The 12,927-nt window shown below is 48.7% G+C and overlaps 1 protein-coding gene across 1 annotated transcript; it reads left to right on the top strand.

Moving 5' to 3' along the window:
* The first annotated feature begins 4,449 nt into the window (after window positions 1-4,449).
* Window positions 4,450-5,298, top strand: LOC142462902 (taste receptor type 2 member 7-like). Its single transcript, XM_075565116.1, has one exon. The coding sequence runs from the start codon at window positions 4,450-4,452 to the stop codon at window positions 5,296-5,298; it is 849 nt and encodes a 282-aa protein (XP_075421231.1).
* Window positions 5,299-12,927: the final 7,629 nt, after the last annotated feature.

Genomic DNA, 12,927 nt, shown 5'->3' with positions numbered 1-12,927 from the left:
TAGCCCTTCCCTGACTCTCTATTGGAGTCAGAGGTACTGTATCAGTCCCACTCCCCTAGGTGACAGGATAGAAGGAGGCCAGAGCCCTGCGCACACTCTTCTAGGATATGTCTCTCGCAAAGGAGAGACAGACTAACACAATTTGGGTGTGCAGCCCCTAAAGAACCGAGGGGGAGGGTCCAAGGTCTGAGCCCCTTATTGGGCAGAACACAGGCCTTAGCCCGCCTCCTCCCATGGCACTCAAGGGAGCTGCTTGCTGGTGGGGAAAACCCTGGATTGGGCCTAACACTATCTGCACTGATACCAGGACTTACATGTCAGGAAGGGTAGATTAGTAGCCAAGCCAGGCATGGCTACACCCATATAGAAAGTCACCCCTCCTCCAAGCTCTGTGCAATGAACAACATGTGAACAGATCCCACCGCCGGCCCATGAATCAAAACTGAACGTTACAAACAATATGCAAGTCCCATTGTCACACCTCACAAAAATTTACCTGGATCCTTTGATTGACAAATCGTGAGATAAAATAAATTGTATTTATTCGCACGAGAAACACACACAGCTTAATTTACAAGATAACACGAAATAACACATACGGGAATGAGGTAAAAATAAGTAAATGTTTTCCAGAATGAAAGTCCACAAAATGCGGTCTCTAGGTATTAATTCCCAGGAGCGGGGTTAATACACCAACAAGAGATGCAAAACTGTCTTTGGCTAGGGGTGCCGCTTGCAGCCCCTGTTTCTCCGCCAAAAGAAGTAAGCTCGTTCTGCGCTTGCAGAATTTTTTCCAAGTCCTTAGTTCTAATGAACTTTTAGAGCGGGGTACGATCCTTGGTTTGCGATGAAACATCTTTGTACCGCACGCTGTCCTTTCCGATGACACACAGATAAACGATGTTGAACACCCACCCGATAGCGTACACGGCCGTATAACACCCTCCCAAGCCTATCTGGGGAATACACAGCAAATCTTGCCGTGGGAAGCAAATATAGCACTTTACCCAGGTCGGTGTCTTTTGAAACCACAGACTTTTGCAGACACTCAGGAGCCTGCTCCACAGGGGGTCCCAGAAGTCCTGACTTGCATTATGCATGACTCATCCCTGACCACACATGACAATGATGAGTGTTCAATGTATCCGCTGTCCTGCCTGACTGAAATGTAAATGTCCCGGTTCCTATAACTTTAAAGTATTAAACTCCCAGCTATTTCTCATTTATACCTTTAAATAAATGTTACAGTTCTAATAACTATACTATATGATATGTCTACCCCAGAGCACTCTGCACACCAAAAAATTAGAAAGCTAGGACGTTGCTAGCCAAAGTTAGCTGCTTAATTGGGTGAAGGCTATGATGTGGTTTGTGGTTAAACTTTTCACCCGGTTTGCGGTTGCGGTCAGGATGCAATGTTGCAATCCCCAACCGAAATCGATAACCGCAGACGCACATTACCAATTGACCCTAATTGAATGGAGAAACCGCATTATACACTGTTGCGATCCGGCGCCTTTCCCTGACCGCCGACCACTTAACCAATTGAACTTGCAGTTAAGGCTTTCCTGGCTTGCCTGCGGTTACACAGTGATACAGTATTGTAATTCTTGACGGGACCACAAAACCACAGACACGCTTATTCAATTAACCCTTTAATCATCGCTAGAGCCCCTTATTCCTAGTGGGCTCATTTTAGACATATTCTCACATATTAATAGAACTAATAGAACTAATAGAAAGGTTGGACATCTTTTTAGATGGGAAAGGTATACAGGAATATATCAAATAAGTATACATGGGAAGGATGTTGATCCAGGGATTAATCCGATTGCCGATTCTTGGAGTCAGGAAGGAATTAATTTTTCTCCTTAATGGTTTTTTTTGTTGCATTCCTCTGGATCAATAAGTAAGTATAGATCTAGGATAAAGTATCTGTTGTCTAAATTTAGCATAGGTTGAACTTGATGGACGTACACTGGCGACACACTTTATTCGAGCTCGGCTAGTCCCACGAATTCGGGTATACCCGGGTGTATTGAGGTTTGTGACTGTTTTCTGCCCGAGTGCATTGAGTTATTTTCCAGGCAGGGATTGAAGCATTTTATTCCCGCTGGCCGCAATACTGCACAGTACATATATATATACTGCATTACAATTCATGAATTTATGCATCTGGTAGACACGCGAAGCATTGCAGCCTATTAAATCCTAATCATTATCATTTAACAGATCAGCCGCCCATCAGCCAGGCATGAACCCAGGCTGGGAAGGCAAACGCAACGGGGCTTGTTAGAGGTGAGGAGCGGCGCATTCCAGGTATCTGCCAGGTACATACCGGGTATTTGCTCGAATAAAGTGTGTCGGTGCAGTACGTCTTTTTTCAACCTCATCTACTATGTAACTATGTAACTATGTAACTGCAGCCAGCCCTGGGCTGCAGAACTAACACTTTACAGACAATTTATTTGACTCAGGGTACCCAGCCAACTAAATGCCTTTATTTCATGGCCTAGGTATCCCTTCCCCGTCACACCCATCATCTCCACTTCACAGGGCTTCACGTTTATTGATTTTCTGGGTCTCGTACCCACTGGTGTTTCTGAGAGATGCACGTGCAGAAACCACACAAACCCCACAGAAAATATGGCAAATTGTGGGATCTGGTGAACAAATTATAAATCGCCAACAAATATATATTTTGGATATTATAATACAGATGAAAAGACCGAAAGAGAATATCAGGAAAATACATGTCCAATACTTTGTCTTCACAATCATCTATGTTTATATAACTTCTTACCAAACACAAAGTTACTTGCCAGGGTTTTCCCCACCAGCAACATTTCAAGAAAGAAGAGCCATTATACCTGTATAAAAAATGTCTTTGTACAAAATATTCCGAGAGCCGCAACACATGTGTAGCCCCTTTAAACCCACCCTAAGTGAGATTTGGTCTGCTACTCCATTTGTACTGTGGTGCATACCTGTGAGGTAACAGGAGGGCTGAACACTTTCACGGTGATGTGGGGAATCATCAGGGCAGGTGTACAGGGTACCTTTGTTTATTGGTTGCATCTCCTCCAGTCAGCATGGATCCTCTGGATATTAGGATGGCTCAGACTGACACCTTTCTTTAGCCCAAGTCACTGAGTCACTCTGATAGATGTTTCCATGGTATTTATTCCATGTTCAGGATCTTACAGCAGGTACATCACTTTCCTTGCTTTCCCTAGTGAAGGTATTACTGATAGGGCTTGAGGCCCATACAAGGCCTTCTGCATGGAGTTCCTCCTGAGGCCTCCTAATGAGACTCAGGATAGCTGGTACTAACTCCACAGGGGGAGGAGAGAGACACCCCCACTTTTGGGAAAGTGCCAGTATTTATACACTTGGGTTGTGTTTGTAACCCTGCCCCATAACAGAGCAGGTCTGGATACTGACAGGCTATCACATCCAGCATGTGACCCAACCAGTATCCACCCCGCAGGTTGACACTTTCTGGCTGTTGCTAGGCCCGCCCTTGGATACATCAAATGTATCCAAGGCTGCAATAGCACACAAGGCCTTTCTGAAGGAATTAACCCATCCACTGCCTGCACTTAACAGGACTTACACAGGTAGGGCCCAGGAAAAGAAGTAGCGGTGGGAGGCTGATGAAACAGACACACACGCACATAGTCACACTGTCACACACACACACAGTCACACACACACACCGAGTCACACACACACCGAGTCACACACACACACCGAGTCACACACACAGACACAAATACACAGTTACACACACAGACACCCACACAAACACAGACACACATAAACAGCTACTCATACACAGAACCCCACACACATATACAAACACAGAGTCACACACACACGGACACACACACAGCCATGCACACACACACAGTTTGGGAATGTGACCCAGAAATAAACTGTTCTAATCTCTTTCGCTAGACACTTAGATGGACTTGTGAATGTGGAGAGTATACATATGACTGAATAATTTTTGTATTAAATAATGATGTTATGCAATTTTTTGCTTGGGATTTTCAAAATGTTGCTCCTAAAAAAATTAAAACTCTTCACGTCACTTTTTTGTGAAGTTTGAAGCGCTTTTAAATTCTATGTTCAGGAGAATGACGGATAAAGCCCAAATAAAGTTTCGGTGCCAAAGATGTGACCGGAGAGATCTCATATACAGGATCGGGAACCCAGAAAGGAGACACCAGGACATTTGCATGTGCTTTGCACACACGTTTATTTTATCCCGGCTCTGCCCCATGTGCCAGTCAGATACCGAGGCATCAGGTGTAACGCTCATACATCAGAGAGGAAGAGAAGTAACACACGCAGAAGAGCAATATGCTGACTTGGGTTCTTATATTGCTGATAACCATCAGTATAATTCCCTGCATATCAGGCACCATCTTCAACTCGTGTATCATGGCTGTGAGCTACAGAAACTGGAGAATAGATATCAGCCTGAATCAGTGTGATCTCATCCTACTTAGTATGGGACTGTCTAATTTAGCCCTGCTTTGTATACTGAATGCAGAGTTGTTCCTTTACCTGGTCCCATCTCACCTCCGGTTCTACAGAGAGATCAACTCAGCTCTGATTTTTCTTGAGATGTTCATAATTTACTTAAACATCTGGCTCACTGCCTGGCTCTGTGTCTACTACTGCATCAAAATTTCAAACTTCATGCATCGTCTCTTCTTCCGAGTGAAGCTTTGGGTTTCTTCTGTGTTGCAGAAGCTGCTGCTGATGTCAGCCGTGGGATCCTTTATTATATGTGTCCCATCACTGTGGATTTGCCATCAAATAGATCCCCAGGAAAACAGCACTTACAGTCTCACAGCCAACTGCAGTGCGGTCAGTGAAACATCTGCTTTTTATATCTCTAACATAGTCATTCTGGCCGTGCTAGGATGCTGTTTGCCCTTCCTGCTGTCATTCATTGCTATTGGGCTCACACTGACTTCTCTCTGGGGACATGTCTGGAGGATGAAGAAGAAGACATCAGACTTCAGCATTCCCCGGTTACAGGTTCATTCCAGAGCAGCCAGGACCATGATACTGCTTGTTGTCCTCTCCATGGCTGTCTGCATGACACAGCTCTGCCTCCTCCTCTTTCCCTATGATCTGAATAACATTTTGATAACAATTTGTTGGTACTTTAGCCTGTGCTACCCCGCAGCACAAGCCTTCCTCCTAATCCTGGGGAACACCAAGTTAAGGAGAGTGTGTCAGGGGCTCCTACACTGCATTAACCCTTTGAGAGCCCCATGACAGTGTCTATGTGATAGATTTTTTTAGCTCGTGTTCTAGAGGAGATCGGGTTCCGCGCTCATGTGGAGAGCAAAGTGCAATCTTACGGGAAAGAAGTGTATCCTGTTTATTGCGAAGCAAACGTATTTTGGGAATGAACACATTTTATCTAGCTGCTTTTGCAAATCATCATGTAATGAGCCACTTACACTGCGGTGTCTGCAACCACAATAAATATACAACTGCTAGTAATAAATGTGCTCCCTTGTTTGTGTTTATAGACAGGTAATTGAGGGAAGTTACCGATGTTACACCAGAACCAGAGCAGGAGATAATGTCTCTCACTCATGGTAATTGTATGTATGTATGTATGTATGTATGTATGTATGTATGTATGTATGTATGTATATATCTTTATTTATATACACTGTTTAAAATGTATATACATTGTCTATATGTAAAACACTGTCTCAAACTACAGGGTAATCTCTCTTCTCCCAATACTATCTAAAGTCATGGGGAAAAGTGTTCAGTCCCAATTAAGCGATTACTATACCAAGACAAATTTCCCTAGTCAATTCCAATCTGGCTTTCGCCCCAAACACTCCACCGTAACTACCCTGCTAAAAATTTGCAATGAGATCCAGTATGGAATGGAACGGGGACAACTCACTGGTGCAGTATTCCTAGATTTTGCAAAGGCTTTTGATACTGTTGATCATGCTATCCTGCTTAACAAACTCCAGAGCTCTGGAATAGGGAAGCATGCTTTAAACTGGTTTCAGTCATACCTATCAGGTAGATCCCAACATGTGTCTATCTCGGGCACTAACTCCAACCCCTTGGATATTACCTGCGGTGTCCCACAAGGCTCTGTTCTGGGGCCCAACTCTTGAATGTTCATTAATGATCTTCCTACAGCTTGTTTTTATTTTGTACGAATTAAGTGTTGTATTTGTACAGGATAATAAAGGGAAAAGGAGTAATACAAAAATACAACGTCGCTTCTTCCGAATGTAAAATATTTTTTCCGCTCATGCGTGTACAGTATGTCTAATTGGAAACTTGTTGAAACGCATATGCATGTCATCACATTTAGGCGCATGAGTGTATGTGTCATTGGAACCTTGCTGAAAAGCATATGCATGTCATCACATTTAGGCGCATGCGTGTATGTCTTTGATCTACAGGTACAGGTATAATCCTGCACACCCGGATGAGTGTGATACTGTCTCCACGTTCAGGGGGATTTGGTGAGAATGACTTCTCATTCAATGTGAATTTCAAGTCTGGGGGAAAAAAAAGAGATATCCTTTTGGATGGGCTTGCATAACATTTTTTTGTTATTCTTACAATCAATCACTAGCTTTTTAATTCTACACTACAGTCATGCATAATGTACTTTATGAGGTGGGTGGCATACTGTAATTTTTATTTGGGGGCGGGAGGGTTCAAAACATGAACTGTTCAAAAGATGTATTTGAACTACCTGTAATAATCCTGCATACACACCTCCTTCCCCCCACCACAGACACACACACGTCTGTTGGAGGAGATGACAACCCCAATAAGTTCATGACAGGAGATGATAACCCCGATATGTCCATGACAGGAGATGACAACCATGTGCATCGTTTTCCTTTACATATACAGTTTATACTTTACATACTATACCTTGAGAGGTCTGCACTCGTCTTCTTCTTTTCTTTAGCCAGTGAATGATAAGCGCCCACTTCTAATTAGACACAGTACATTGCAGCACATGAACCACTGCTAAAGTAGGCAAAGTTCTGACAAGAATCAAAATATGTATATGATGATAACATAAGTTATTGTATTGCTGTTGTTGTTGTTGGTGTGTGTGTGTGTGTGTGTTTGCGTGTGCGTGCGTGCGTGCGTGCAAGTGTGTGTGGTGTCTCGTGTCTCCGTGGTCTCTGTCTCCCAAGTGTGGCTAGATCTTCCTGTAAACGTAACCTCCAATTTCAACTCCGCAGACACATTATATGTGACACTTTCATGTTACACACAGCACAATGCTGAAGCACCAAGGAAACATGAAACTCTACAAAACTGTCGTCATTTTGCCGGTCCTGGAATCGTCAATAACAGCTGTTTTCCTTTTAATGAATTACCTGTGTTTTTAAGTGAAACCTCTTTGTGGCACCTACAGAGTTTTGATGTGAAAAATCTATTGGCTTGTAATGAAAAAGTGTGACGGAAGTGACGTCACGCTAGATGGTCGTGTGGCCGCACATGCCCATGCCTCAACGTTCCTGGACGCTCGGAGGTTGAAGGCATCGCATGCGCAGAAGAGGAGGCAGACGCATGCGCAGAAGAGGAGGCAGACGCATGTGCAGCAGGCCGCCGCTGGCTCGGCACGCATGTGCAGCAGGCCGCCGCTGGCTCGGCACGCATGTGCAGCAGGCCGCCGCTGGCTCGGCACGCATGTGCAGCAGGCCGCCGCTGGCTCGGCACGCATGTGCAGCAGGCCGCCGCTGGCTCGGCACGCATGTGCAGCAGGCCGCCGCTGGCTCGGCACGCATGTGCAGCAGGCCGCCGCTGGCTCGGCACGCATGTGCAGCAGGCCGCCGCTGGCTCGGCACGCATGTGCAGCAGGCCGCCGCTGGCTCGGCACGCATGTGCAGCAGCCACCCTGCCACACTTGGGAGACGGAGACCACGGAGACCACACACACACACACGGATACATTGAGATACACACACAGAGACACACATACACAGAGAGAGACGTACACTGAGATACACCAACATACAGTCACACACACACACACAGAGACAAACATACACAGAGAGAGACGTACACTGAGATACACCAACATACAGTCTCACACACACACACACAGAGACACACATACACAGAGAGAGACGTACACTGATGTAACGGGTATTCCACCCCACCCAATCGCATATATAGTGTGGGTGAGTAGAACATGCAGTGTTACCGGTGTGGTGCGTATACCTGTAGGCTCACAGGAGGGCTGAGCTTCCGCCACTGGGAACCTGGGGCAATTATACTAGGGGTAACCACTTACTCAATAGGTGCAGCGCCTCCACCTGCGATGGCTCCCACCAGAGAGGGAGTGGATCCTCGCAGGACAAACTCAATGATCACATACACAATGGGGTATAATAACTAAGGACTTTACTAACATGTAATACGACACACCACCTTCATAACATACCCTGTGTCCCTCTCAGGAGGAGACACTAACCATGACGTCTCGCAGGACGATTCCCCAACACTAGGTGATCCCACCCAGTGTCCAAAGAACCCCCACCCAATGTCCCGCACTCTTGCAGAGAATCAATGGGTGACTGCGCAGTCACTATTAAGCTAAGGGCCCGGTGGTGCACTTAGAACTGTAGATACCTGCCGAGCACTCCAGTGCTCGGATCAGCAACGCTTCACAAAGGGTCAGACGCGTGATGAATCCGTCTGATCCTATCCTGGCGATATTCTCTGTGACCCTAAACGTGGGTCCGAACTCCTTCACTGGAACCGCAGCATCCGCTGAGTCCCTTTCTAACGATACAGCAACGTGACACACCCTGCACTACAGGCCGTCCCTATAGCACAGCATCCTTAAGTGGCTTAAGGGTCACTCTCCTAGGGCCTTCGGGGTTGCCTATCCTATATAGGTAGGTCTTGTACCCTCCCTACTCATAATACGGGCCCTGGGCCATGGATCCCCGGACTGGTTACCGCTATGAACCCCCCCCAGTTGCCTCGTACTACGCGCAACGCCGCCCTGGGCTATGGCTCCCCGGATTGGTTACCGCTATGAAACCCCCCCAGTGGCCTCGCCACTCGCAACACGGACCCTGGGCTATGGCTCCCCGGACTGGTTACCGCTATGAACCCCCCAGCTGTCTCGTGCCACTAATTCACAACAGGACCCTGGGCTATGGCTCCCCGGATTGGTTACCGCTATGAAACCCCCCAGCTGTCCCTATCTTCCCTTCTGTTCCCCAGTGCCAACTAAAGTAAGTGACAGGTTCCCTATCCTGAGGGCTATCCCTGGCAACACTCACACTACTGGGGGACTCAGGGCCATCTCGGGCCAAGGGGGTGCTGGCCTAGTACAGGGAGTCCCTCGCTCCTGTACCCTACCTCCTTCCCTTGACTGCTCCTTCCTCTGACTGACAACGTAGCTGCAAGCCCGCCAAATGTATCCATTTGCTCTCCTGGCAGTACTGCAGCCCTATTGGCTCCTATGAGGCACCTGGTGCCTCCCTCGCTAAGCACTATGGGAATTGTAGTCCCTGGGCGCCTGTAATAACATTGGGGCCGCGTGCGTGCCTTTCCTATGCCTGCACTAGCTCCTAATGGCCGCCGCAATCTCTCCCTACCTCTCGCGCTATCTTCTGCGCATGCGCGACTATCTCGGGCCGCCGGGGACTCTCTGCGCATGCGCGAACCGGCGCAACATGGCGGCGCCCTGTGCAAGAGCCGCCGGAGATCTCCTGCACTCCGGCGAGCTCCCTCCTCGGCCCCCACCCTCCTGAATGGCCGTCGGGTCTGCCGCTTGCCGCTGGCAGTACCCGACAACGTCCGTGACCACGGAGGCGCCCGGGGGGGTCGCAGGGGAAAACAGGTGACCTGGCTACACTCTCCCCCTGGTGAAATACCCAACGCCCTCGCTTGGGGAACGACATAACATGGTACAATTTTACACACTGAAAAATGGCATGGCATACCCCGTACACTTAACAGATCGACTGCAACATCCTCAAAACATGGCACATTTTCACACAATGCAAAATTACATGGCATATCACACCCACTATTACCCGAGGCCAGCTGAGTATCAGCTGCTTGCTGAGACCATATGTGGGGTGCCCCTAACTGATCAGGTGGGGGTACCTCACTTTTGCGTCCGTGAGCCTCTCCCAGAAAATTCTCTTGAAGAGCACACTCTGGGGTGACAGTCACTGGTTCAGTGCTACTTCCTCCCCCTGGTGGAAGGAATAGCGCAGTGTCCTTCACACCAACCTTTACTTGATCATCCATGGCCTGGAAGCAGCAGGCCAGGCGGCCAGGACCTTTCCCTCGGTCCACTACGTGACGAAGGGGCCGCTTCTTCTTGGGCGCAAAGGAGGCAACTTCTACCAGCTCCTTTGCCACATAGTCCTTGTCCCTACATACGTGCTCAGCTTCCACTGAGAAGCGAGAACTGGACACTGTCTCTTTACTCAAAGTCTCTGCTTCACCTGGCAGGGGGTAAAGAGTAGACACCTTACCCCTGCGGTGATTCTCGGTGGCCAACAGGTCCTCGGGGACGCTGTCAGTTCCCACCTCGGTTGTCTCGGTACCTGCCCCCTGTACTTCTGGGGCAGTCCACTTGCTGTCCTTAAACTCGGGAGCATTGGATCCCAGTCCTGGGACCATTTGGGTTGGAGCGCACGGGCTCTCACTCAGATCAGGAACCGTAACTCTGGCCTGTTGCACGGCCACCTCCCTCGGAGCCTGTGGGGAGCAAGGGGGTTCCTTACCACTCTGCTGGCTTGCGATGGGTTTCTCTTCTTCTGGAACGATAGGCAGTGGGTACTGGTCCACTCGCACCGCAGGACAGCTATCTTCTAGGGGGGACACCTCCGCCAGGACGCGATGTCGAGTGGAGCCATTCGCCCATGTGTCCAGACTTAAGAAGCTATCGTGCTCCGCGGTCACCTGGAGGCTCACACCCAACACCCCTGGGGCAGTCAACTCACCCTGGTCGTCGTCAACAGGTACTGATCCCAAGCCTGGGACCGATGGTACCTCTGTAGGCCGGACTGGCCGTGGTAGGGCACACGGGCCCACAGCAGGCTCTGTATGCTGTGATTCCTCTGTTGGTTCGGCATGCTGGGGAACAATAGACTTCAATAACCGCACACCGCAACACTCACAGTAGGACCACCATGTCAATGTCTCTCTAGAACAGTTACAAGTGGGGCTAAAACACTGTATGCCCATTTCTCCTTCCACCTCGATGGTCCTGTAGTCGAGGGATAACCGAGACACTTTGGCTCCCTGAGCGTGGGCTTCTTGCAGGCAGGAGCATATGAAGAGAAGAGAATCTACTCCGGGCGCACGCCAGGCCACATACATATTGGGGTGTATGTCCTGACAGTCTATCTCGGTTTCCTGCTCAGAAAGAAAATATTCCATGTCTACAACAATGCCTTCCTCCTCCTCTTCCTCATGGTGAATAGAAGGGTCTAATGGCTGTTCACTGTGCTCACTCCCCCTGGTGGAGTTTAAAGAAGGGGTGTGCTCTATCACTGAGTGGCTCACATTACAGGGGCGGGGCTCTGGTTTTCCCGCCAGTCCCGGATGGTTTTCTGTAACCTTTTTCTGAACAGCCTGGCAGTCAGAAGCACGTGTGTCATCTTGAGTTGGCGGGAGCCGCCATGTTAGGTGGGACTCACTGTTAGCATTCCCTGCTGCAGGAGCCTCCATTTTAACTACAGTCCTGTCACTTACACTGCAGCTTTTTGCATAGATCATGAGACAGTCCCCTGCGGAAGACTCGGGAAGTGTTAATACATGGGGAACAGTCTCTAGGCATATGTCATGCGTGGTGCACAGGAGATAGGTAATCCCCCGGCCGTCAGCATCCAGCCTTAAGTCTTTCACCCGGGCAGTGGCCAATTCCGGGCAAGTTCTTACTTGGGCGCGCATAGTGGACAATTGCGTATCATGGGATACTCCGGCCACTACAAACACGCGCCTTGGGGATAATTGCCGCGCTAAGGCCCAGTCATCGACGTCTTGCGGTGACGGCACCGCCATGATGAAAAATATGAATGGGACAAATTTGAAAAATTGCAAACAGGGCACCCCAGGTCTATCTCAGCAGCGCCTCCAAATGTAACGGGTATTCCACCCCACCCAATCGCATATATAGTGTGGGTGAGTAGAACATGCAGTGTTACCGGTGTGGTGCGTATACCTGTAGGCTCACAGGAGGGCTGAGCTTCCGCCACTGGGAACCTGGGGCAATTATACTAGGGGTAACCACTTACTCAATAGGTGCAGCGCCTCCACCTGCGATGGCTCCCACCAGAGAGGGAGTGGATCCTCGCAGGACAAACTCAATGATCACATACACAATGGGGTATAATAACTAAGGACTTTACTAACATGTAATACGACACACCACCTTCATAACATACCCTGTGTCCCTCTCAGGAGGAGACACTAACCATGACGTCTCGCAGGACGATTCCCCAACACTAGGTGATCCCACCCAGTGTCCAAAGAACCCCCACCCAATGTCCCGCACTCTTGCAGAGAATCAATGGGTGACTGCGCAGTCACTATTAAGCTAAGGGCCCGGTGGTGCACTTAGAACTGTAGATACCTGCCGAGCACTCCAGTGCTCGGATCAGCAACGCTTCACAAAGGGTCAGACGCGTGATGAATCCGTCTGATCCTATCCTGGCGATATTCTCTGTGACCCTAAACGTGGGTCCGAACTCCTTCACTGGAACCGCAGCATCCGCTGAGTCCCTTTCTAACGATACAGCAACGTGACACACCCTGCACTACAGGCCGTCCCTATAGCACAACATCCTTAAGTGGCTTAAGGGTCACTCTCCTAGGGCCTTCGGGGTTGCCTATCCTATATAGGTAGGTCTTGTACCC

The sequence above is a fragment of the Ascaphus truei genome, chromosome 11 (assembly GCF_040206685.1).
Source record: "Ascaphus truei isolate aAscTru1 chromosome 11, aAscTru1.hap1, whole genome shotgun sequence".
Classification (NCBI taxonomy): Eukaryota; Metazoa; Chordata; class Amphibia; order Anura; family Ascaphidae; genus Ascaphus; species Ascaphus truei.
This window is presented reverse-complemented; position numbering and strand designations above follow the sequence as displayed.